The sequence below is a fragment of the Erpetoichthys calabaricus genome, chromosome 4, assembly GCF_900747795.2.
Source record: "Erpetoichthys calabaricus chromosome 4, fErpCal1.3, whole genome shotgun sequence".
Taxonomy (NCBI): domain Eukaryota; kingdom Metazoa; phylum Chordata; class Cladistia; order Polypteriformes; family Polypteridae; genus Erpetoichthys; species Erpetoichthys calabaricus.
The window spans coordinates 168,821,564-168,848,136 of record NC_041397.2 but is presented as its reverse complement, the minus strand read 5'-3'; the positions used below and the strand labels follow the sequence as shown (position 1 = coordinate 168,848,136).

The following is a 26,573-nucleotide window of genomic DNA, read 5'->3' as shown; positions in this document are numbered from 1 at the left end:
TGATGGCTACCCAGTGGAATTTCCTAAAAGCATTTTCAAATAAGTTAGCTCCACAATTATTAGCAATGCTTATAGAAGCTAAAGACAACAAAATTCAACTTCAAACCTTTCTCCAAGCATTAATTTCTGTCTTTCCTAAGAAAAATAAGGACATATTACAATGTGCATTATATAGACCAGTCTCACGCCTGAATAATGACTTAAGATATTCTCCAAAGTTCTGTGCTAGAAGGACTGAGGAAGTGCTTCTTTCTGTAATATCGCAAGGCCAAACTGAATTTATCAAAGGCAGACACTTAGCTTCTAATCTTTGATGTTTGTTTAATATAATATAGTCACCTATTAAATCTAACACCCTAGAGATCCTTCTATCTATGGATGAAGAAAATGCATTTGATATAGTTGAATGGGGGTACCTATGCACCACATTGCACACAATTTGGGTTCAGTCCAAACCTATGTGCATGGATTAAAGTACTCTATTCTAGTCCAGAAGCCTCAATTTGTTGTAACAACATTATTTCAGATTACTTCAAACTAGAACGCAGTACTCGACAAGGATGTCCCCTGTCATCATTGCTGTTTGCAATCGCCATTGGCTATTTACTTTCAAAATGCATCACAGATAAAGGGCATTTTCAGAAAAGGTCTTGAACAGAAAACATCACTATATGCAGATGATATGGGTACTGTATAGAGTACACCCCCAAAATTCGCGGGGGTTATGTTCCTAGAGCACCAGTGAATTGTGAAAAAACACAAAGTTTGGATGTGGTTAAAAAAATGCCTATTTTCATAGTTTAAATCCTAAATATGCCCCAAAACACTTTTATTTAATTTCAAACTCAGCTTAATACATCACCTAAAAATAAAGAATGTAAAGGTAAACCTGTATACTGTACTGCTATGTCTCCCACAATGCTAGAATGTAAAATACCAATGTTACCGCTATTTGTACTATAGTTCATGCAAGTGTGTTTTAATTGTCAGAAGCCTTAGACGGTGCAGCTTGTTTTGTCGGCATCTTGGGGCTTTAACCCTTAAACTGCCACCTACTGCCAATACTGATGCGCTGTGCAAGAAAGGACAGAGCCGGTTATACTACCTTAGAAGGCTGGCGTCCTTCAACATCTGCAATAAGATGCTGCAGATGTTCTATCAGACAGTTGTGGCGAGCGCCCTCTTCTATCTATCTATCTATCTACCTACCTACCTACCTACCTACCTACCTACTTACTTACGGGTTAATGCATCCCTGGACGGCAAATACTTTTTTCCTGCATTTCAAGTAAACGTCACAATTAACAAAGAAAAAGTGAAATTTAAATGGAACACTTTTTTCACAATTACTGCAACACTGATCATTTTACACACTGCTAATGAACTGTAAAAACTATTTAAAAAAACTACTGGAACAATATGTACAAAGTGCAACTGACGCCATGGATGAAACTCAGTAAATCACTAAGCCAACTGTGCTTGAACTGGCTGCACGCAAGCACACAGAGGTAAGCGCTGACGCTTGTAGGCTAGTCTAGTGCAGCGGCTCAATCCCAGGGACAGTGAGGCTGCAGTACTGCAGGGTGTCACGCTTGGGTCACAGAAACACAGGAGATTGTAGAGACAGGAACTTTAAACACTTCAAACAAACATGTCTCTTTCAGAAGTAAAACAAGCTCAGTATGCAGTTAGTATCAATTAAAGAATAAACAAACATCATTGGGGAGCACAACCCCCAACAAGAGCAGAGAATGTGTGGGGGAGGAGAGAGAAACAAAGCAATCAGCCAAAAAGGACAAGTGCTGTTCATGCTTTTAAGTAAACGGAAAGCACAAGAACACTTTGCTGGAGATGTATCACAGTCAATCAGCAGCAAGGAGAAATGAATAACGCTGTAGCGGTCCAGTGCCGCTAAGATTCACACCGTCGTGAAGACGGTGATTTATTTATTTTTATAGTGGAGATTCCAGGGACTCACCCAGCCTTGACCCGACCCACGCGCATTCACAAACCAAGACAAAAGCAAACCGGTAATCAAACAGCAAATAAAGAATATAATGAAAACAAATGAAATAAGAAAACAACAATACCACCCCTGTTCCCCTTACGGTGATTACACATTAAATACAACAAAACACACACAGTAAATCATGAAAAAGTTAATGAAAAACTGCAACGGATGAAATGTAATGATGAAAATAGATAGTCCAGTCTTAAAGACTCAGATAGCATCTCTACAATTTATAAAAGCATTTTAAAGCCGCTTCCTTTCAAAAATGCCAGGGTACAATGGGAAAAGGATCTTTCACTTAATATTTCAGAAAAGGAGTGGAAGGCAGCCATGCACAGAATACAGTCTAGTACTCCAGTCATTCAATTTAAAGTCTTCTATTTACTATCTACTATCCAAAATGTTTCCAGAGCAAGATTCAACCTGTGAATATTGCAATCTAGCTCCAGCCTCACTGGGCCGCATGTTTTGGGTATGCACCAAAATTAAGATAATTTTAGACAAAAATCTTTGGATGCCTTGGTTTCACAATCACTCCTAACCCATTAACAGCTGTGCTTCATGTACTCCCAGATGAGCTTAAAGTGGAGAAAGACAAACAAATCGTAATTGCCTTTACCTCACTACTGGTACATAGACTTACTTTGCTCAACTGGAACACTCCCACCCCACCACTTTTAAGTCTGTGGGTAACTGATGTCCTATACTGTTTAAAATTGTTAAAAATCAAATTCTCACTTGAGAGAGGATCTGTTCAAAGTTTTTTTCAAATATGGCAGGATCTAATTAATAACATTTAGGAATAAGCTTCTATATCGAGGAATAGGAAACTCTTCCTTACTTTCAGCTTTTAAAGATTTGCTTTGTTGGTTGGCTCTCCTCTCTTTCTTTTAGGTGTCAGTTGCATTTTGGTTTAAGTTTGATTTGATTGTGTGGATTGTTGTTTGCTTTGAATTAAAATCATTAAAAAAATGTAAAATTTATTTTCCAGCACATAGTCATGTAGAATGCATAAAAAATGTTTGCCAATAGACAAATTAATGTTCTATTCGAGGAAAACAGCACTATCCTGTTTAATAGTAATAAGAATCCTCTCACCGATTGGGCATGTTGATTAAAAAAAAAAAAAAAAAAAAAAAAAACACATCACGACCAAGATTGTGAGAATAAACAAATAAAATGGCCGTGTGATATTGCCTTATGAATCTGTTTATTGGGATGTATTCACTTGAAGTGAAAGTTTGCAAATTAAAAAGCTGTTGCTGTTGTATTGTGGCTTTAGTTTTCAACTTTCCTTGGAGAAAGTTGAGTTAATTTCTTTGTTAATTATGCTTTGTCCATTAAAATGATTACTTCATGACCATATCATCTCTTTCTTTGTTAACGATGCTTTGTCCATTAAAATGATTACTTCATGACCATATCGTCTCATACCATATGAACATTTAAATTTTAAAAATATTCAGTGGTACATTTGTAAACAGTTATTGGGTCTTGTGTCATGCATACCTGTATAGTTCTAGTAAAACATTTACATGTACATGTTAACGTTTTTAAGAATGAATACTGGAAGTTTCTTTTTCTGCCTTGTAGGATGCTATGGCACACTTGGACTGGAGTCAGGTGTAGTCAGAAATTCACAGATCACATCATCTTCGTTTCTTCAGTGGGATGATTTGATTGGTCACCAGACTGTGTGGGGCCCTGAAAGGGCAAGGCTAAGAAAACCTGGACCTTCTTGGGCAGCCTTGAATTCTGATGGGAACCAGTGGCTACAAATAGATTTGAAAAAAGAGAGAAAAGTAACAGGTATGAAACATTTATGTGACATTAACTGCAAAAAATGTACGACCACTTACAAATATACATTTTATCCATCTACTACACCAGTAAAAATGCTTGGTTAACACTAGAATTACCCAAAGCCTATGAAACAACTCGGAAATCCAGCCCACCTTAAATCCTTTCGCTCCTCTTTATCACCATCTTTTGTCTTGTAAATGTGCTTATCAAGACCAGCAGCAAGCAGCCTACTATTCCATCCCCCCACCGCCGCAGAATGGGCACAAAATTCTCCCAGTTCCAGCCATGATTATCTAGGAGTGAAGTGCTAGAGTTTTAGAATGCAAATAGATTATTTGGAACACATGCATTTCATATGTGTTCCGTTTCTACAATAATCTGTGTAAACACATTGTTAAAACAGAAACGTTTTTCATATTTTAGTAATAAATGACAAAATGTAGACATAAACTATATAATATGTGATGCCTGAAGTCCAAAGATCACAAAAGGTTCAAGGATAATGCAATGGTTTCCATGGCACAGCGGTAAGAATTGCTGACCTGTAATCAAGAGTCCCCCAGTTCGATCCTGATTGCCTCATATATTTACTGTTTTGAGTAGTGAGCTGCTCTTATTGTTAATATTATACAATAAAAACTTTTTTTTTTTCACTTTTATTTTCTCAGTCACGATCATGATACATACATCCCACCCCACCCCTCCAAGGGATCTGACGCTGTTAGTTTTTATTTGAAACTGGGAATAACTGTATATGTGAATGGTGTTTTGAGGCAATCGAACTGGAAATTATCTGATCTGGATGGATAAAAGCTGATACAAACGCTGGTGAATCTGCCTTCTTCCTATCTCATTGTCACTTGATTTTTTTTATTCAATTTTATTGCGTTTTCCTGCTTATGCTGAATTATTATGCGCCTTATGGTCCATGTTGTCAAAGCCACACTGACAAAAAACAGAGACATAGGTATATATGATATTTGGAATTATTCATTTTATGACCTGTATAGTACATTTCTGAAAACATTGTGACATGGATGCAACATTATTCATATTCATTCAGATACTGTATTTATCCAGGAACTCTCGCAAGCCCAGACACTCAGATGTGTGATATGGTAAAAATATCAAATTTGAGTTTTCAATGGAGCAAGAATCCTTAAACACAGTTGACTAGTTGCGGTGCTGTCTGTGATAGAATGAGTTTGGGGGCACAATGACTCAAAAAAAAATTTACTTGGTTCCAAAAGCAGTTATTAGCATTGTAAAATGCTAGAAGTCTATTGATTTTGAGCAGAATTAATCCAATTAATTTTGCTCCACAGACAATTATTTTTGTTTTGCACATATTGACCTACAATAGGTTACTGCTAAAATCACAGCTTCCTGTAGTAAAAGTCATGTGCTGTTCATAGTAGATTTGTAACATTCTAAAGAATGCATCAATGAACAATATAATACTGATCTCTTTAATGTTGACATTTATTGTTTACACATTAAATTAGATATTTTCTTTGCTATCAGAAAAATGCTAAAATTGCAAAAAAATAAGTCCATTATTTTTATGTTGCATTTGTTTTTTAGACTAGCATAAAGGTAACTGGGGTTCTAAAGGAAGTAAGACAAGTATTAATGCTATTAAAACAATATGACACGTTTTCTCATTGAGGTATTCTAAGTAATTAATTTTCTATTGCTCTTAAATATAAAGGCAGTCCCCGAGTTACGGGGGTTGTTACAGTTAGAGACTGTAGGTTTGTTCTTAACTTGAATTTGTATGTAAGTCGGATCCGGTACATTATTTTAATAAATGCTATTATGGACCGACTGTAACCAAGTGCTCTGCCAATGAATGATGGAGTTTCACCTCTCTCTGACCTTTTTATTATTTCTACTTTATTTTCCATAGTGATGGTTTTTCTCTTCTTTACTGTATCACCAGCACTTGCATCAGATTTGAGTTTGAGACATTGTTGAAGGGTGAAGACAAAGGGTTAAGATGAACTCTTCTGCACAGCACTGTGCACGCTATCACTGCAGAAAAGCACCCCTCATCAGCACGTCTGGTGTACTGACGAGAGATAACTTCCTGCTATGTACGTAACAGTGCAAGTAGGCTTGCTATTGAGAATGAATGGGGGCAGCAAGGGGCAGTTCACCACTCACCCACCACACGGTCACCTCCATTTGCATAAAGTATGCTGCTTGCAGTGTCAGCCCACAGAGAATGAACAGGGTGCGGCCAAAGGAGGGTAGTGAATCGCCCACCGAGAATGAACAGGGTGCGGCCAAAGGCGGGTAGTGAATCGCCCACCACCCTCATTCAACAGGCAGCCCCCTGAAGCATACTACAATGCTCCCCCACGCTGCCCCATTCACCCTCAATGGCCTCCGTTCAGCCACAGCCGGGTCACTCCTTGCAGCATCACCAGCCGCCCACTGAGAACAAATGGGGCAGCCGTTCGAGGGACAATGCCAGGCTGTGTGGTGGGCGGGTAGTGAAATGCCCCCCTCCGCCCCAACCAGCCTCCGTCCAGTCAGGAGCAGTAGCTGCGGCGGCATGGTGGGTGGGCAGCAAACCGCCTCATCAAGCCTCCATCCTGCACACGAGCAGTAACTGCGGTCCCGGGTCACTGCTTGCTGCAAACCCAGCTGCCCACTGAGAATGAAATTCTTAAACTGGAGCCACCCGAGGGACACTACACTGCGCGAGCAGCAAAATCTCCCCCCTCCAGCCACCGCTTGGAGAGTCCCCAGGATGATGGAGCGGCAGTTACTGAGGAGCCTGTGTCTCGTCCCCCAGACAGATGAAGGAGCAGCTGCAGCCTGTTTGTAATTCGTCCGTAACTTGGGGACTACCTGTATAGACAAGCTGCATGGTCATAGTTGCCTTGTACTTTAGTTACCGTGCCATAAAGATGAGATATTTATGAGTTTCAGTGGTTAAAACTGGATGTTTTGTGTATTTTTAACAAAGAACATTAGCAAGCATTAAAGGAGGAGAGATGGAGAGAAGTATGTTTACTGTCACAGACAACTATGGACAAAAATGATATAAGAATAGGGTTACATTTCTTCAGTACAATTCCAGACACTTGTAGACGGCATAAAGAACACATTATGAGGTGGTGCTATCACCAGTTATCTTTATTTTATGTTGTAGAAGTGTAGACAGTATCCTCAGAATTTAATGTTGTAGTAGTTAAAATGTACTCTTAAGTGTTATTCAGTCTTTTAAATGGCAAGACAGCATATAAAGAATGTGTTTCTCATTTAATAGCAGCATTGACCATGATCTTCCCAAACTGAATTTGGTTCAGTTGTGGTTCTGTTTGCAGTGGTTTTTCTTTTACTAGAAATGAGAAAACAATCATTATGGACCTTACCAAAATGTATTTACTGTACCATAAACTTATCTTTACAAAGAAAGCTTCACCATTGTTTACCTTAGTAAAGATAACACTGCTGATTACATGTTGATTGTAATGTAAAGAGTTCATTTTTGAATCTTGCAAATCTGTTGGGTATCATTCAATATAAAAAATGTAAATATTTTAAAGATGACTTGTTAAATTAATATATGTACTTATCCTGACATTCTGGTGAATCTGAAAATTACTGTTGATGACAAAAAAATTATTAAAATTCTAATTAATTTTAGAATTTTCTAAATAAAATTCTCTTTATTCTTTCCCACTGATTCTATAGATATTCTCCCTGAAATGATGTTAGTTCCATTTAGTAGTTTCTCCTGGGATGCAATGAAGAGTGTAAATATGACATTGGTGGAAAAAAAACAACCAAACTAGGCTTAGACTGCATGTGAACCAACCCTTTTTGATATAATTAATTCCTCATTCAAATTCTTCAATATTGTTCAGGTTATGTCCTAACACATTTGCCAGGTATTGTACTGTTACCACAAAAATCATGAAAAATTAATAAATAGCAATTCCAGTAATTTCTTAATAAGGTAGAGTATATGTACTTCCACTACAGTGGTGTGAAAAACTATTTGCCCCCTTCCTGATTTCTTATTCTTTTGCATGTTTGTCACACAAAATGTTTCTGATCATCAAACACATTTAACCATTAGTCAAATATAACACAAGTAAACACAAAATGCAGTTTTTAAATGATGGTTTTTATTATTTAGGGAGAAAAAAAATCCAAACCTACATGGCCCTGTGTGAAAAAGTAATTGCCCCCTTGTTAAAAAATAACCTCAATTCAATTTCCGTAGCCACCCCCAGGCCTGATTACTGCCACACCTGTTTCAATCAAGAAATCACTTAAATAGGAGCTGCCTGACACAGAGAAGTAGACCAAAAGCACCTCAAAAGCTAGACATCATGCCAAGATCCAAAGAAATTCAGGAACAAATGAGAACAGAAGTAATTGAGATCTATCAGTCTGGTAAAGGTTATAAAGCCATTTCTAAAGCTTTGGGACTCCAGCGAACCACAGTGAGAGCCATTATCCACAAATGGCAAAAACATGGAACAATGGTGAACCTTCCCAGGAGTGGCCGGCCGACCAAAATTACCCCAAGAGCACAGAGACGACTCATCCGAGAGGTCACAAAAGACCCCAGGACAACGTCTAAAGAACTGCAGGCCTCACTTGCCTCAATTAAGGTCAGTGTTCACGACTCCACCATAAGAAAGAGACTGGGCAAAAACGGCCTGCATGGCAGATTTCCAAGACGCAAACCACTGTTAAGCAAAAAGAACATTAGGGCTTGTCTCAATTTTGCTAAGAAACATCTCAATGATTGCCAAGACTTTTGGGAAAATACCTTGTGGACTGATGAGTCAAAAGTTGAACTTTTTGGAAGGCAAATGTCCCGTTACATCTGGCGTAAAAGGAACACAGAATTTCAAAAAAAGAACATCATACCAACAGTAAAATATGGTGGTGGTAGTGTGATGGTCTGGGGTTGTTTTGCTGCTTCAGGACCTGGAAGGCTTGCTGTGATAGATGGAACCATGAATTCTACTGTCTACCAAAAAATCCTGAAGGAGAATGTCCGGCCATCTATTCGTCAACTCAAGCTGAAGCGATCTTGGGTGCTGCAACAGGACAATGACCCAAAACACACCAGCAAATCCACCTCTGAATGGCTGAAGAAAAACAAAATGAAGACTTTGGAGTGGCCTAGTCAAAGTCCTGACCTGAATCCAATTGAGATGCTATGGCATGACCTTAAAAAGGCGGTTCATGCTAGAAAACCCTCAAATAAAGCTGAATTACAACAATTTTGCAAAGGTGAGTGGGCCAAAATTCCTCCAGAGCACTGTAAAAGACTCATTGCAAGTTATCGCAAACGCTTGATTGCAGTTATTGCTGCTAAGGGTGGCCCAACCAGTTATTAGGTTCAGGGAGCAATTACGTTTTCACACAGGGCCATGTAGGTTTGGATTTTTTTTTCTCCCTAAATAATAAAAACCACCATTTACAAACTGCATTTTGTGTTTACTTGTGTTATATTTGACTAATGGTTAAATGTGTTTGATGATCAGAAACATTTTGTGTGACAAACATGCAAAAGAATAAGAAATCAGGAAGGGGGCAAATAGTTTTTCACACCACTGTATGTGTCCCAGCTTATGGGATCTTTTTGTTAAACCCAACCCAGCTTTCCAAACTTGTAGTAATCCTTTATTATCCATGCTGCAACTTACAGAAAAAAAAAAACTTACAGTTGGTCCTTTTAATATACATCAGGAAAGTAAAAAAGAAATGCTTTTGTCAGGCTTCAAACATTTCAGTGTTTTTTATAGGCTGTTCAAATTTATTTCTCTATAGTAAACTGCTTTCCTATTTCTTTTTATGTTTTCCTGTAATTTAGTGAATAGAACTGTATAGATCTTTTTGTGAAGCTTCACCTGTGTATTCTAGAAAGAAAACCATGGCACACCTTTCTCTAATTTACTGTATTTTACATTATTAAAATGAGACTATTTTGAGTTGAGTGAGCTTGTTTTTGTAAAAGTAGTTTGTAATATTCAGAATAAAAATACCTCTGTGCCTTCTTGTCAGAGATGATATTTTAAAAGTAAACATAAATAGTAATGTTTCAATTTTTGACAGTCATTAATTATTTTAAATAATTTTTCATTTTTTATTGAACTTATTAAAAGCAAGTAACATTCCATACAAACAAGTCAAACTTAACAAAACCAAATTTAATTCAACCCCCACCCAAGAGAAATAGAGGAAACCAACAGCCAGAGTAAAACTTAAAGAATAGAAAAGAGGGAGAAGAATCCCTGTCCCCAATATAAAAGCTTATTCTAAAATGTTATTGATTAGATCTTGCCAGGTTTTTAAAAAGTTTTGAACAGATCCTCTAAGTGAGAATTAGATTTTTACCAATTCCAAATAGTATATAACGTCAGTTACTCACTGACTTAAAAGAAGAGGGCTATGATTCTTCCAGTTGAGCAAGATATGTCTATGTGAAGTAAAGGCAGTTACAGTTTGTTTGTTCTTCTCCACTTTAAGCCCATCTGGGAGTACACCAAACACAGCTGTTAATGGATTAGGACTGAATGTGAAACCAAGGCGGTCTGTTAGGCATTTAAAGACTTTGATCCAAAATGATGTTAGTTTGGTGCACACCCAAAACATATGGCCCAATGAAGCTGGAGTTCATTTGCAATGTATGTAGGTTCGATCTCGCACTGGAACCATTTTGGACAATTTTAAACCAGATAGATGTGCTTGATAAAAGATTTTAAGTTGAATAATTATATGCTATATGCATATGTAGCTAGAGTGAATTTTGTGCATGGCTGCCTTTCACTCCTTTTGTGAAAGGTTGAGTAAGAGATCCTTTTCCCACTGTACTCTGGGATCTTTGAAAGGAAGGGACTTTAAAGTGTTTTTATATATATATATATATATATATATATATATATATATATATATATATATATATATATATAATATACAAGAATGGGACAACATTCCTCTCCCAAAAGTCCAGCACCTGGTTTCCTCCGTTCCCAGGACGTTTACGGACTGTTGTTAAAAGAAGAGAGGGGATACTACACAGTGGTAAAAATGGCCCTGTCCCAACTTTTTTGAGATGTGTTGCTACCATCAAATTCAAAATGACCTTATTCTTTTCTTAAAATGGGACATTTTCTCGGTTTAAACATTTGGATGTTCTGTTGTGAATAAAATATGGGTTTATGAGATTTGCAAATCATTGCATTCTGTTTTTATTTACATTTTACACAGTGTCCTAACTTTTTTGGAATTGGGGTTGTATATTGACAATAACTTGTATTTACTGGGGCACAAAGCAAGGAATATAAAGAAGTACTTCAGGATTTTATTTCTATTGTGGACCAAGCTTGTGTGTGTTCATCTATATGTGTCTATGTCCAGGTTTTTATAGCTTGTATATTTGCTGTCCAGTAATAAAACTGAAAGGTAGGTAAAGCCATGCCACCTTCTGCCTTAGATCTTTGTAGGGTCGTCCTTTGGATACATGGATGTTTTGAATTCCAAATAAATGAGGTTATGATTGAATTTAATTTCTCAAAAAAAAAAAAAAACTTTTTTTTTCTTCAAAATATCATGGTATTTGTTAATTAGTTATGAATTATTTTTTTCTGCACATAAATTTCCTCATTCACTGAGCTTTTTATTTCTTCATCAGGTATCATAACTACTGGATCCACAGTGCCAGACTACTACTTTTATGTTTCTGCATATCGTGTGCTCTATAGTGAAGATGGGGAAACTTGGAAAACATTTATGGAAGCAAGTTCTGAACAAGATAAGGCAAGTAATTTTATCTAGCCAGTCTTCCAAAGGACCTGTCTAATAATAAGGCCAAAAATTTGTGCATGTTTTATATTTTAATTTTTAATTTTCATTTTTTTTTCCTTTGGTCTGAAATCATTTGCTTTCTTCCAAACTACCAATAATGTAGATGAGCTGACTTAAAACCTAAGTGCACAATGGTTGCCAAATATGCTGGATTAATTATATTTCTGATTTATGACTGTTTTAAACTTAATATATTCATACATTAATCTAATATCTGTGTTAAGATTACATTAATTTAATATTTGTGATTATTTTTTTGAAAGTTAAGACAATTGTAAAGTACTATAAAAATGGCATGGTTTATTCTGAATAAAGTGCAGCATTTTTAGAAGGGAAAAAATATAACAGCACTACTAGTTTCTTAAACTACTGCAAAGAATTTGATATTTGGTGACCTTATTAACCATACAGCTGTTTAACCATGTGCCCAAGTTCATGACTTTTGCAACAAAGAAAAACATGCATTGAAAAACAGTCAATATGCATCGTACAGTAAACTGAAAAAGAAATCATCTGTTACATGGAAATATTTATGAAGAAACAAGAAAATATGTACTATTTAATTTTTTTTTTTAATCCAGATATTTCAAGGAAATGTTAATTATTTCCAAGAAGTTAGAAACAATTTTATTCCACCTATTGAAGCCCGGTACATACGAATAAACCCTGTGCAATGGCACCAAAAAATTGCTTTGAAGCTGGAACTTCTTGGCTGTCTACCATTCCTAGGTAAGGATGAAATATTTAAATATTTTCAAAATCCACAAGTCCTCTGCCATATATGTAAATATTAGTGCAGTCATTCTGTTTAAAGCCATTATTACGGTAAAATAGAGTGGCATATTGCAGCTATGAGGAACAAGTGCTGACTACTGATAAATAGTGCTGGAACTGAATCCCAGTCTGGCTGCTATTTTTGATGGGTTTGCAAATTTTTCTCTGGACAGGTAGGTTTTCCTACTACATCTGAAACACCTGTGGGTTAGGTTAATTGATGAGTTGCTACTGGCCTAATTTGCATGACTGTGCACTGAGATAGTGTTCCATACTGGGTTGATTATGGCCTTGTGATCTATAGGATTGTTCAAGGGAAATAATGGATGAATTTATAGCAGTAAAATTTAATAAAAACGTTTTTGTTTTTCCTTTTCACAATGAATGAAAATTTATGCTTAAAAAAACTAAGAATGCATTTTAGAAATATGCTTTCAGCAAGGTCAGAAGGTTTCTCTGAAATAATCAAATAACAAGAATGTCAGAATTTAAATTGATCTTGCACTTACCAGCCCGTGACCAAAAAGAAGTTTAAATTTAAAGTGTTTTACTCTTCATCAGCTTATACCAAAAATAATAAACCCATAATGCCATTTCCTATAATGGCATCAGATCTGCTCTAGTTGGAAGTGTCTTAAAAAATCATCAAAAGACAGTGAAAGAAGGAATAGAAAAAAGATCTGGAAAAAAAAATTTAGAATTGGTACAATCTGTAGCAGACCAAGGTTCGAATCGAGTATTCTGTTTCATTAAATTAATTATAGAAGACTCCAAGCTTATCAATGAAAAACAGTGTCAGATCTGAACAAAATCAGAAAGAGCAGCACAAGTATTGTACTTAAAATAAGTTATCTGGTTATTTAAAAACTCACACTTACACTGGGATGGTTTAGATTATTCTATTCAGTAATTCGAGAGGATGATAACTCTAAAGTGGGAAAAAAGCAAGTTTGCATAGTTTTCACTGATGGTGGAATGATGACATACCACTATTAATAGCATTCAGCCAATTAATGTTGGAATACTCTGAACAACAGGAAAGCAAACCACTGTTGTTGTTTTTTGTTTTTTTTTTTTTTTTTAATTATTACCCGATGAAAATGGCAAGTTATAAACTGTTTTTCCACAGTAGGCATTGTCAATGTGAAATTAAACACATATTAATGATATAGAACTCCGGTTATTGTGTAACTAGGATTCTGCAATAAACGGATATCCTGTCTAGGGTTGGTTCCTACCTGCTACCCAGTGCTGCTTTGTTAGGCTGCAGGCCCCCATCATCTTCATCTTGATTAATTGGTTTTGGGAGTATTATTGTTAGATCCTATCTATATTTCAGATTAAACTTTAACATAAAATGCAAACAATGTCATCAGAATGTTACAAACTTATTTTTTATAAATTTTAGGAAGAGCTCCCTTTCACCCTCCACCATCAAAACTTGGGACTGATTTTCCTGTTCAGTTAGATCAAACAACCTTTACTCCAGAAATTCGAAACACAACTGTAACACCAAGTGGGACAAAAGGTACTTGATTTTTAAAATTCTGTAGCTACCCATAATATGTAATATGTGTGAAATAATTAAGGTCAATTAATGTTTGTGTTTTTTAAAAATTTTCAGCTGTGTATAGATCGAGATTTAAAAAGTCCTAAATTCTTCTTTTTTAACTGCCATTTACTATTCTTTGTTCCTTGTTCTTCTCTCATCCTCAAAACATGAATCTATCAAAGTTTCTGGAGCATTTCCTTTTTTCAAATAATAGTCAATGTAAATTAGTAGGATTTAAAAGTCCCTGGATCTGTCCGTCTTATTATAAATTTTTTTTAATTATTATTATTTTTTGGCTTCTTGGATACATCATATTATTTAACCATAGGCCACTTGTAGTGTCAGTATATGCCAGCTTATGTTTCTGCATAAATGTAATTCTGAAATAAGAAAAATTTTATCTGTACTGACAGGACTGACTCTATGTCTTTGTTAAAGTATAATGGATAGACCTCAGTGTTGCTGATTGCCACTAGTTTGAAATATGAGCATCATTCCCTCCCGAAATGATGAATCGAGACTCATTTCTTTTTGTGCCAAATTGCAGTATTTACAAGACAGTTGATGCTTACTTTTAGACCCACCTCTTCATCTATAAACTTTATCTAAAGAAGATGATATGAACAACATCTTGCAAAATTAGGTCCATATGTGTTTTCAAAATCAGCATATTTTTAAAAAATTCATAGTGAATGTAAGAACAATACATCTGACACCATCATTGTTTAATGTACTGTATATGTTCTTTCCAAAGTTTTAGGCTTAGTTGCTTTTACTGACTTCACAGAAGTTCAGTTAATTATACTGAAAAAATATATGGCTGGCATAATTCACTGAAAAATAAATCCTTACATCTGTTTTTCACTTAACATAAAATGCAATCTTACGTTTCTGCTGTTGCATGTATATTAGTTTGTAGAATTATAGTTTGTGTGTTTTAAAATGAAAATGGTTCATTTCACATCAGATGAGAATCTTTTAAGCTTGTCTTAGTGAGGTCAAGTGGTCAATGCTCATTTTTAAGCAACGGTTTAGCTTCTTTTAATAAACTTAAATTTTGTAGAAAAATATCCCATTCAGGTATACCTGTACAAACTACATTTACCTTATTACCTACTCCAGCATCACTGCAGTCTTGGTTTGCATGTTATTTGTGAACTGCAATATAATGACAATTCATGTTTTGTCATAACTGTGTGGCATCTGCTCAGTGTTGCATGCAGATTTTTAGTTTTTATAGTTGATGTCCATAAAAATTGTTGATATTGTCTTTATTCCTTTCAGATATAACATTAGGAGCGGTTCTTGTTCCTGTGCTTGTTATGACCTTGACTATACTCATTTTAATAATTGTTTGTACTTGGCATTGGAAGAGCAGGTAAGAAAACAGGCGTGTACTATTAGCTGAATGCACTGTTTACAGTTAAAAAAAAAAAAAAAAAAAAAAGCATTTTTTTTGGTTAGTTTCATACCAAATATGTTGTACAGGAAATAGTTTTAATTATCTTTAAAGTTTTCATTTTTTCTTTTTTAATTTGAGATGTACCACTTAACGTCGTGGAACACCAAATTAAGAAACGGGTTCCAAGAAAGTCTGAAGATAATGCTAATTCAGTGTGGTTTGTGATAAACTTATTTAAGTAATATGCAATATTTTTGAAGGTGCTCATAGATATTTCATTTCCTTTTCAATCAAAAAAGGTCAGAACCAGACAGAGCAAATCTAGAGCCCTTACCTTCCTGGCTAGCCTCAGGACAGCGATGATGGTGAATGCCAAACTAGTCAGTAAATGCTGTTGTCACATAAATATATTTTTTGTCAAGGTGGATTAATGCTTTGTAGGAGAATTTGGAAATTGTGTCCTGTGGCTCAGATTCCACGGTAGGCAAATTAATATCATTCCATTATTGTGTGTAGTATATTATACTGTATTTCAAATGTACCTAGTTCAAGCACTTCATGATGATGATGGAGTGAAAGTAATATGCTGGTTAGATTTAGCACAGTGCTGGTACATTTATTCAGCAGTGGGAAAATGTTGGCTATCTTTTTTAAAAGAATAAAAAAGAAAAATAACTGAAGTCGCGACCAAGGGTATATTGAAAATATAAGATAAGATGCCCACCAGCCAAACACATTCTGTGCTTGGCTCAGGATGTTTTGTGGACTGGCACTATTATCGGAGATCATCTCATTTCTGCTGTTGGCTGTTCACGTATGGTTGAGTTTAAAATTAACAAAGAAGATGATAAGCTTTGATGACAAGAAGGCATCAGTGGTAACTATACATCTGACTTTCCCTTTGTTATATTCTTTGCTTATCTATATACCTTGTCACCTGGACAGTTTTCCAGGTTTTCAAGTAATTTTGCTTCTAATTTGTAGTTGTCTTTGTTGCATTCATTCTAACTTTGAGATTGCTCCTTAAATGCTACGTCATGCATTTTACTCAGGGAACAGACATCGATATTCACATAATGTTTGATTGGTCAGTGTGTATAAACCATTATTGAAAATTTCAGGTGCACGGTTATTAACCTCCTTAGCATTAGACCCGAGCATTACTCGGGCTGTGAAAGTGCTGTCAGTGTACGTCCCAAGCGTTACTCGGGCAACATTATAGGTGGGTCTTACGTAAGCGTTGAAAATTTCAGGTGCACGGTTATTAACCTCCTTAGCGTTAGACCCGAGCATTACTTGGGCTGTGAAAGTGCTGTCAGTGTACGTCCCAAGCGTTACTCGGGCAACATTATAGGTGGGTCTAACGTAAGCGTTACATCCAAACATCACATGGGCAAAGGTGAGGAAGTGAATCTGCCCTCAGGTGATGAAACTGTAACGGACAGTGAGCCCGAAAGTGATTTTGATGAGTCTAAAAGTGACTTTTGCATCTGGCTCTCTGTTGACACTGCTTCAAATAAACCAGCGCCACCACGTTTTGATTTTGTGGGGCAGCCAGGAATAAAAGTGGACATTGACAGCCAAGATCCACTCACTTACATGAAATTATTCCTGGATAATGTGATCAACAGAATTGTTGTTGAGACAAATCTTTACGCTGAACAGTGTTGGGCAAATAATCATACACCTAAGCAGTTTTCCCATGCAAAAAGATTGGAACTAGTAACTGCTGATGAAATCTGAGCCTTTAGGACTTGTAGTAAAACCTGAACAGCAATAGTGCTGGTCCAAGAACAAAATTTTGGCAACATCGTTCTTTGGACAAATTATGTCCAAGTGTAGGTATTCGTTAATTATGAAATCTGAACTTTACCAACAATGAAAACTTTGATGAAAATACCCATCCAGCAGCCAAACTGAAGAAAATTTTGTACCAGGCTATTTTAGCAAAATTTTGGAGCATTTACATTCCGGACCATGATATCTTATGTCTTATAAGGGCAGACTGTTATGAATATAGTACATTGCATCAAAAAGATCAAGATTTCACATAGTTTTATGAGCTTTGTGAATCTAAAATGGGATACATCTGGAATTCGATTCTGTACACAGTAAAAGGGACAATGCTTGATTCGACATGCAATCAGTATGGCGTTGCTACGTCATCAGTGCTGACTTGGATAGTAGATGCTGTACTGGATCACGTTTACTGTGTAATCGTGGACAATTTTTATACCTCGCCAGAGCTATTTGACATTTTGCTGCAAAGACTGACACATATGGAACAGTGCATCTCAACTGTCGGGGCATGCCTGAAGATTTTGGCAGAGCTACATTACAGCGAGGTGCGTTAGTAGCTTGGCAAAAGGGTAAAGTGCTTGTACTGAAATGAAAGGACAAGAAAGATGTTTGTGTTCTTAGCACTGTACATAATGCAGCTACAGTCACTGTACAGGCAAAAGGCAGGTTACGAAGCATTGTGCTGTGTTCGACTACAATAGCACAATAGGCAGCATAGATCTTGCGGATCAAGTATTGACTTTCTATCCCATTATGAGGAGGCAGCAAAAGAAATATTACAAAAAAGTATTTTGTCATCTGGTGGAACAGTGCATTTGGAATGCATTTGTTTTATACAAAGAAGAAGCTGGCAAAACTGTATCTTATGCAAACTTTACATGGCAGCTTGTAGAACAAATCGTTGCCACACATCCCCCGTCCATACTACAGCTAAAGAGGCGTGGTTCACCCAGCACATTGCAGATCAATCCAGAGCTTTTTATTAGTAGACATTTTATTAATTATATACTACCAACAGAAAAAAACAGAATCCAACTTATACCAGTGCAGTATGCTGTTCAAAAACTGACAAATCTGGGAAGAAAATCCAAAAAGAAACATGCTATTATTGTCCCGACTGTGACATTGGATTGTGTCTTCCACCGTGCTTTAAGATTACCACACAAAAGACTCATTTTGAGATTTTATACTGCTTTGGCATCATTAGTTAGTAGTATTATTACTGTTGTTATTATTTTTATTATTATTGTTCATTTCATATTATTTTTATTTATCATTACTATTATTTGTATCATTATTGTACTTTTGAGATTTAATAAATATGTAATTTTTCATGCCAAAAAATGCAACACTTTTTACATGTTTTTTTGAAATAAAATGTAATGCTAAGGAGGTTAATAGTCTTATTCTTCTTTGTTACTTTACTGCATGGCTTCTTAGTGGTTGCGGTTTTGCATATATTCTAATCTGTGCAATTAGACAGTCATGAAGCTTTGATGTCTTTGCCTCATCTTTTTTTATTTAATTGTGGTTGATACTCATTTATAAAAACTGTATGACAGTGTGTGATTTGTTCCCATTCCTATCAAAGCTCTTCCATGTGGTCAAAAAAAAGTTCTATAGAAGTATTGCCTTGTGCTGACATGCAAAATTTTGTTTCTTTCAATTTATAGGAAAAAGACTGCAGAAGGAACCTATGACATACCATACTGGGACCGCACAGGTGAGAAAGTATAATGGCAGAGGTGCATCTCAGTATACTGTGTGCTAACAAATCTCTTCTTTACTGTCATCCTTAAGCTCTTTTAGATAATTTAAAAACATTGTTTTTAAAACTGTTGTTCTTAAATCTATAAATATACGGACTAATCTGTCCACTAGCTAGTGCTCTGTATATTAATTAAGTAATAAGAAAACCAACACTGAAAAAAGAAAAAAAATTATAGGATTATGTCGGGCTTAGCAATAATTAGAACTTGTTTTTAAAAAATCCTTTGTTTATAGTGACTAAGTTCTTAAAAGAGATTAAGGGTTACTCCTTAAAACAAACTTTAGGTTACTGTTATAAACCTTTTTAACATGAAATAAAACAAGAAAAAATTATATTAACAATTTTTAGGAGTGTTATTGCAATGACAATTTATTTGTAATATCATAGTTAATAAAAAGAGCTGCTTTAAAGTCTATGCCTAAATTAAAGTGAGAACAGTCATGAATAACCATAAATGAATTTGAGAAAAATAAAGTAATAGAGTATCGAGTGTTTTCATTAGCCTTTGTTCCGCTGCATATGGAGGCTCCCAGCCTGAATATTGCCTTTGTTTTTCTCCACTGAATATTCACCTATTGTATTTTGAGTTATTACAAATAAATATTGAAGCAAGTATCTCCAAATTTTACAAATTACTTTATTTTTTAAATTTTATTTCATGCAACTATATTCCTTCATAGCATATAAATTAGGATACTTATATAGTCCTGAGATTTGTGCACTCCATGAAATATTGATATAAAACATTGCCTTGTTTCTCAGTCAGTGGACTGACATTAAATTAACATTGTTTGAAACCCTGTATGAGCTAACAAGCAGGAAGACATTTACAGTAACATCTACATGCTTTTTCATATATTGCTCTTTTTTTTTTACTGTTATAAATGACAAGTTTTTATCTTAAGGTTAGAGCCTTTGATGCTGCTGTGTAATTAAAAAACGAAGCATTCAGTTTTTTAATTTCTTGCTTCTCTAACCAAGACAGCTGCAGTAATCAAATTAATTGGCTATCTTGGGATACTCCTGATATCTAATGGGGGTTTTAAAGGGTTAAATCACACTGGGACACTTGCCAATATTTCAGTAACAGGTGCTTTAGTATTACATTTCAGGTGAGTTTTGATTGACTGTCATAATAAAGTTCCTAATTTGTAAGAAAAATTATGGATTTAAAAAAAAGTTATATTTATTTAATACTTGCACACCAGAATTAGATTTTTTTTTAAAGCATTGGCAACATTTTTTAATGTGTTGCAGAAAAGCACCTGCTCAGTGCAAGAGCTGTTTACTGAAGTCTGCTTATCATCTGCTTTGTCATCATCAACATCTTTAGTTTAATTCTGGGTTTATCGAGGTTAACCAGTTCAACCCCTCAAAATCTTTTTCTTCTAATGTATGTGGTTTTTTTGATTCTTTGGGATGAGACCCATACTTTTCATATTATCTAACACCACCTCCAACCAAGTCTCCTCCCTCTTGACCTCAACCCCATTATCTTCTCCATCTCACTGTACCTCTTCACCCAGTTATACACTGAATTTTGTTCCACATACTGTATGTGTGGCCATAACACCTATTGTCTCTACATCATCCTTTGAGTGACTGATCCTGGACTATGAGTCCTGTCGTGGTAGACCACTGGACCCACTGCAGCAGTTTGCCTAACGGGCAAAGATTGGAATGGAAGATGTAATTATCTGTCTGGTCCACAAAGCTTATTTTCACCTAGACAAAAATGGCAGCACTGTGACGATTATATATATATATATATATATATATATATATATATATATATATATATATATATATATATATATATATATATATATATAAAATATACTGTATATATATATAAAATATATATATATAAAATATACTGTATATAATCTCCAGTGTCTTCAGTACCATCCAGCTGTCCCTTTTAACACTAGAATTCCTAGAACCTACAAAAAAACTTGTAGATCCGTCCACCCTTAAATCCATTCGCACCTCTCCACCATCGTCTTTTGTCATCTAAATGTGCAGATAAAGACAAGCTGCAAGCAGCCAGCTATTCCATCCCCCCACCGACTTAGAACGTGCACAAACTTCTCCCAGCTCATGCCTTGATTGATTATCTGGGAGTGGAGTTTTAGAGTGGAAATAATAGATCATTATTTGGAACACACGCATTTCATGTGTGTTCCGTTTCTACCGTAATCAATGTAAACACATTTTTAAAACAAACGTTTTTCATATTCTAGTAGTAAATGACAAAATGTAGGCATAAACTATATAATGTATGAAGCCTGAAGTCCAAATATCAAAGAAACTCTTTCACAAAAGGTACAAATATAACAGAACAAGTGCGCTTTTATTCAAAAATATAACTGCAGAAAAAAAAGTCGCCTTAGTGTGCGACATTGACACTCATTTACTAAGACTGCCGCCATGGCGCAACAGTATCAGTTGCTGACTGGGAATCAAAAGGTCACGAGTTTGATCCTGCACGACTCCCTTTTGAAAAGTGAACTGCTCTTATTCCTGCTATTTTAGAATAAAAAGATACATTGGATTTCAGTCTGTAACAGCCGATGTAATTTATGATACTTGTAAATGTTAGCTTTGTTTTGTTTTGTTTTGTTTTTTTATTCACTTTTCATTCTCTCATTCGCATTCAGGATCCTTCCCTAAATCTGACACACTTGTTTTCACATAAAGACGCGCTATAGCTCTGCAGTGTACTTGTGACTGCATTCTCGTACCAATGCTTGCAAACTGAAGTGTCTGCGTGCACTTTTCATGGCATTGCACGTGTATTTTTTGAGCATGCCCGTGTCGCTCAAACACAGGAACATATGTTGATGTAAAAGTATAACAAAACAAGTGCACTTTTATTCAAGACGATAACCGAAGAAAAAAGAAAGCAAGTTACAGTAGGCAGTTGATATGACAGCTTGCGTGGTGCAATGCTAAGAACTGCTGATTTCTGTTCCGTGCTATATAAAATCATCACATTCAAATGTTAACAGTTCCCACACACCCAAAGGACCGCCCTTCCTACATTTACGACATGTATACTTGTTGCAGTGTACACACCTCTCTGTGCTATGGTTCCTATTACACTGATCAAGCACCTGTAATTTGCAGCTCTATTCATTATCTCAAAACACCACACACATTCACAGTAATTCCCAGTTATGTCCACCACTCACACCCACGCCCACGCCCACAACCATACAGAACTGATTCCACATCAGAGAGTTTACAGTTCTAGCATAAATTCACACCCGATCTGACGCTGTTCGTTTTCAAGTAATATTGCATTAGTGCGATGATGTTTTCACATATATGATCTTTCTTTAATAGAAACCACAGCATAGAGAGAGTGTGTACATTGTAACAGGTACACACGTTGTAAATGTAGGAAAGACGATCCTTGCGTGTGTGTTAACTGTTGAATCTGATGATTGCATATAGCGCTGTCTTATTCAGTGTGCTTATTCAGTGCGTGCAAGAACATGCAGGTGGCCAGTTGCTGTGTGCTACAACATGCTGGCGGTGGTCAACGCACATTTTAAAAAAACAAAGAGACAAATATATGTGACGTTTTGAAGAAATCATTTTATGACGTGAATAGTACCAATCAGAAAACATCGTTGAAGTAATACAATATTATTTGAAAATGAACAGCGTCAGATCGGATGTGAATTTATACTGGCGCTGTTAGAGTCAGATCAGAAGCTGAATAAGCTCCTGTTCTGACTCTAAGTAAAAAGCATGAATTAATCAACAGAAATAACTGCGATCGACATTTTAAACTTAACTATTTACAGTGCATACCAATTTATAAATTTTATGTCCGTTTGAGGTTAAAAAGGAAAAAAAAAAAATATAACACTTTCTCCCCAGCAGGGAATCGAACTCTGGTCTCTGAAGCATGGCAGGGATGTTGCACTCCGAGTCACTAAATCTTAGTGTTATGCCAGGGAAGGCTTTGCATCGTACTTGAACCTTTTGTGAAAGTGTTTATTTGATGTTTGGACTTCAGGCTTCACACATTCTATAGTTTATGCCTACATTTTGTAACATTTATTACTAAAATATTAAAAAGTTTCTGTTTTAACAATGTTTTAATGCAGATTACTGTAATAACGGAACACACATGAAATGCGTGTGTTCCAAATAATGATCTATTGTTTCCACTCTAAAACTCCAGCAGTTTAGTCACTCCCAGATAATCAAAGAAGGCATGAGCTGGGAAAACGTAGTGAACGTTCTGCGACGGTGGGGGATGGAATAACCGGCTGCTTGCTGCTCGTCTTAATCGGCACATTTAGAAGACAAAAGAGAGGTAACAATGGTTTTAAGGTGGGCCGGATCTATGAGTTTTTTCGTAGACTCTGGTAATTCTAGTGTTAAGGGGGTACACTCAGAGATATGCAGGTGGATGAGCCTATGGTGTCCTGGATAATGGACTACCCATCAGGCAGACTGCAGTTTGTGAGATTCAAGGACTGTGTTTCTGATATGGATGTGAGCAACCCTGGAGCACCACAAGCAACAGGCCTGTCTCCATTTCTCTTCACTCTGTACACCTCAGACTATAAATATAACACCAGGTCATGTCATTTGCAGAAATTCTCAGATGATTCTGCACTTATGGGGTGTATTGATAAAGGGGATGAGACAGAGTATAGGAGTCAGGTGGAGAAGTTTGTTTTCTTGGTGCAAAGAGAATTAACATCAGCAAAACCAAGGAACTGGTTAATGACTTTCACTGCACCAAAGTGGATGTAGAAGTGGTCCACTCCTACAAGTACTTGGGGTGCACATTAATAACCGGTTAGACTGTTCTCTGAACACAGAGGAAATGTACAAGCAAAGGTAGAGCAGACTCTTGTTCCCAAGGAAACTATGTTCCTTTAATGTTGGAAGTGGCATCATTCACCTCTTCTACCACTCTGTGATGGCTAGTGCAATTTTTATACTATGGTGTGCTGGGCCACTAACATCATTTCAGGACAGACCCACCAAATCAATAAGCTAATTAGCTCTGAAGCTCTAAGAAGCTCTGGACCCTCTGAAGGTAGTAGCAGAGTAGAGCGTTAAAACAAAATGGAGTGTCATTATAAACAATTCTGAACATCCTCTCTCTGACACTAACACTGAGTAATTTCAGCCAACGAGTCATTCAACAGAAGTGTGCCAAGAAAAGTTACTGGGGCTCCTTTATATAAACACCAGTATGCCTGCGTAATGCCTCACTGTGACTGACAGACAAGTCAGAAGATTTCTCTCTTTGTTCAGACCAAAGTTTGTATATGTATTTATTTAGTTATTTACTCATCTACCTATTTATATATTTATTTAAAGTGGTTCTATAAAAAGCCAAAATTTCCCATGGGGACAAATAAAGTTCTATCTATCTATCTCTCTATCTAACGTCAGTATTCAATTTCCTTCAACTCTGTGGTAGTTGATGCATTTATTTATCTGATCATCCTTCTCACTGTCCATTCCTGCTTAATTTTATATTCTCTGTTCATTGGCCATGTCTCACTCCAATTTAGCAGACCACTCCTTACACCGCCTTCATAAACTTTGCCCTTTCAAGTCAGCATGGTTCCCTTAGCAGTCAGCTATGAGAATTTTTCATGCCCCAACCCTCCCCGCCCCCTTATATGCACACCTCACTCTGCACTCATCATCTCACATTAAGTAGCAGGGCTTCCCTTCTTTCTTCATAGCAGTAATTCAGAACAATTTCCAATATCCAAACTTACACTGTCTAACAATTACATCAGCATTCTGCTCCTCTCTTTTACAAACTTATAGTCACTCTGCAGGCTACCTTTAACACCTCCACATCTTTCATGCACCCACTTCTGACAACCCATGCATTGAACTGAGTTTCTGTCAACACCTGTTGTGACTATGTGGCAGTGGTTTTCCAAGACAGCGGCTCCTGTGCTCCATACTCCTACCATGTAACGCTGGTTGCTGCCGCTGATGCTGTCTTAGCTGCAAGATGGCTGTTGATTAAATAGTAAACCAATGGCAGGGAAAAACAGCTGCCCCTCGAAAACCCCTGCTTAAACAATATTTCACTGGGAAACTAACACACTTTACCAGCTCTTTTGTGGGATCAGCTGCAGCTTTGCTCCCTTATTACATAACAAACTTCTCGCACGATTATTTATTTATTTATTTAATTTTTTATTGATTTTATTGAAATCACACAACATTCCATACAAATAGATCAATTTTAAAAGAATAGGATTGAAAACAAATCAACCCCCAACCCTGAGAAAGAGAGCGTGAGCAGCAGAATAAAACTTAAACCTAGTAAAAATAAGCAAATAGATAAATTAATAAGTGAATATAGATAAATGGAGAAGAAAAAGAAAAAAAAAGAGAATAGGGAGAGAATCTGCTTCCTCAGTGCTTGAAAAGCTTATTCTAAAATGTTATTGATTAGATCCTGCCAAATTTGGAAAAATTTCTGCACAGATCCTCTAAATGAGAATTTTATTTTTTCCAATTTCAAATAATTTATAACATCAGTTACCCACTGACTTAGAAGGGGAGAGTTAGGATTCTTCCGGTTGAGCAAGATAAGTCTATGTGCCAATAGTGTAGTGAAGGCAATCACAGTTTGTTTGTCCTTCTCCACTTTATGCCCATCTGCAAGTACACCAAACACAGCTGTTAGTGGATTAGGAGGGATTGTGACACCAAGGCTGTCTGAAAGGCATTTGAAAATCTTGGTCCAAAATTATGTTAATTTGGTGCAGGCCCAAAACATGTGACCCAGTGAGGCTGGAACTTGAATGCAATGTTCGCAGGTTGGATCTTGCCCTGGAAACATTTTGGACAATTTTAAGCGAGACAGATGTGCTCGATGTATAATTTTTAGTTGAATAATTGTATGCTTTGCACATATGGAGCTCGAGTGAATTCTGTGCATTGCTACCTTCCACTCCTTTTCTGATATGTTGAGGGAGAGATCCTTTTCCCATTGTCCTCTTGGATCTTTGAAAGGGAGGGACTGTAAAATGGTTTTATATATTGCAGAGATGCTGTCTAAGTCCTTGACACTGATGAATATATTTTCCAGCATAGAGGGAGGTAGGAGATGAGGAAAATTGAGCAGGTTCTGTTTAACAAAGTTTCTAATTTGAAGATAGTGAAAGAAATGTGTTGCTGGAAAGTTAAATTTAGAATATAATTGCTCGTAGGATGCAAAGACGTTGTCTATGTACAGACATTAAAAACTACATATGTTTGCGAGGGTTGAAAAAGGTGGTTCTCGTGCAGAGGTGACACACTATTATTTAAACGAACATTTAAAAGACAGAGCCCCTGACAGCCAATTGCTCACTCTTCTGTCCTTTCTTCCCACAACCATGTCTGCCCCTGCCGCTGCTTCTGAGACAGTGAACCTGCTTGACGGAAGACTTTGTGTTCTTTTAAGATGAAGGGTGGAGCTGGAGCTTGTCATTTGCCAGTTGTTACCTGTGCACTTGTGTGCCAAAGAAACTCCTGTTGATAACACTCTTCTGTCAGTTAAATAAGTTTAGTCTTCCTTATAAACTCTGTGTCTTGTGCAACTCTACTACCCAAGCTTGACACT

General features: G+C 36.4%; 1 protein-coding gene across 1 annotated transcript in view; it reads left to right on the top strand.

The window, feature by feature from the left end:
• Positions 1-26,573, top strand: part of dcbld2 (discoidin, CUB and LCCL domain containing 2) — a 143,120-nt gene that overhangs the window by 107,110 nt on the left and 9,437 nt on the right. Inside the window, exons 8-13 of the mRNA XM_028799915.2 lie at positions 3,605-3,820; positions 11,487-11,611; positions 12,241-12,388; positions 13,842-13,961; positions 15,270-15,363; positions 18,861-18,910. Coding sequence (XP_028655748.2) covers positions 3,605-3,820; positions 11,487-11,611; positions 12,241-12,388; positions 13,842-13,961; positions 15,270-15,363; positions 18,861-18,910 — 753 coding nt within the window. The remainder of the gene's footprint in view (positions 1-3,604; positions 3,821-11,486; positions 11,612-12,240; positions 12,389-13,841; positions 13,962-15,269; positions 15,364-18,860; positions 18,911-26,573) is intronic.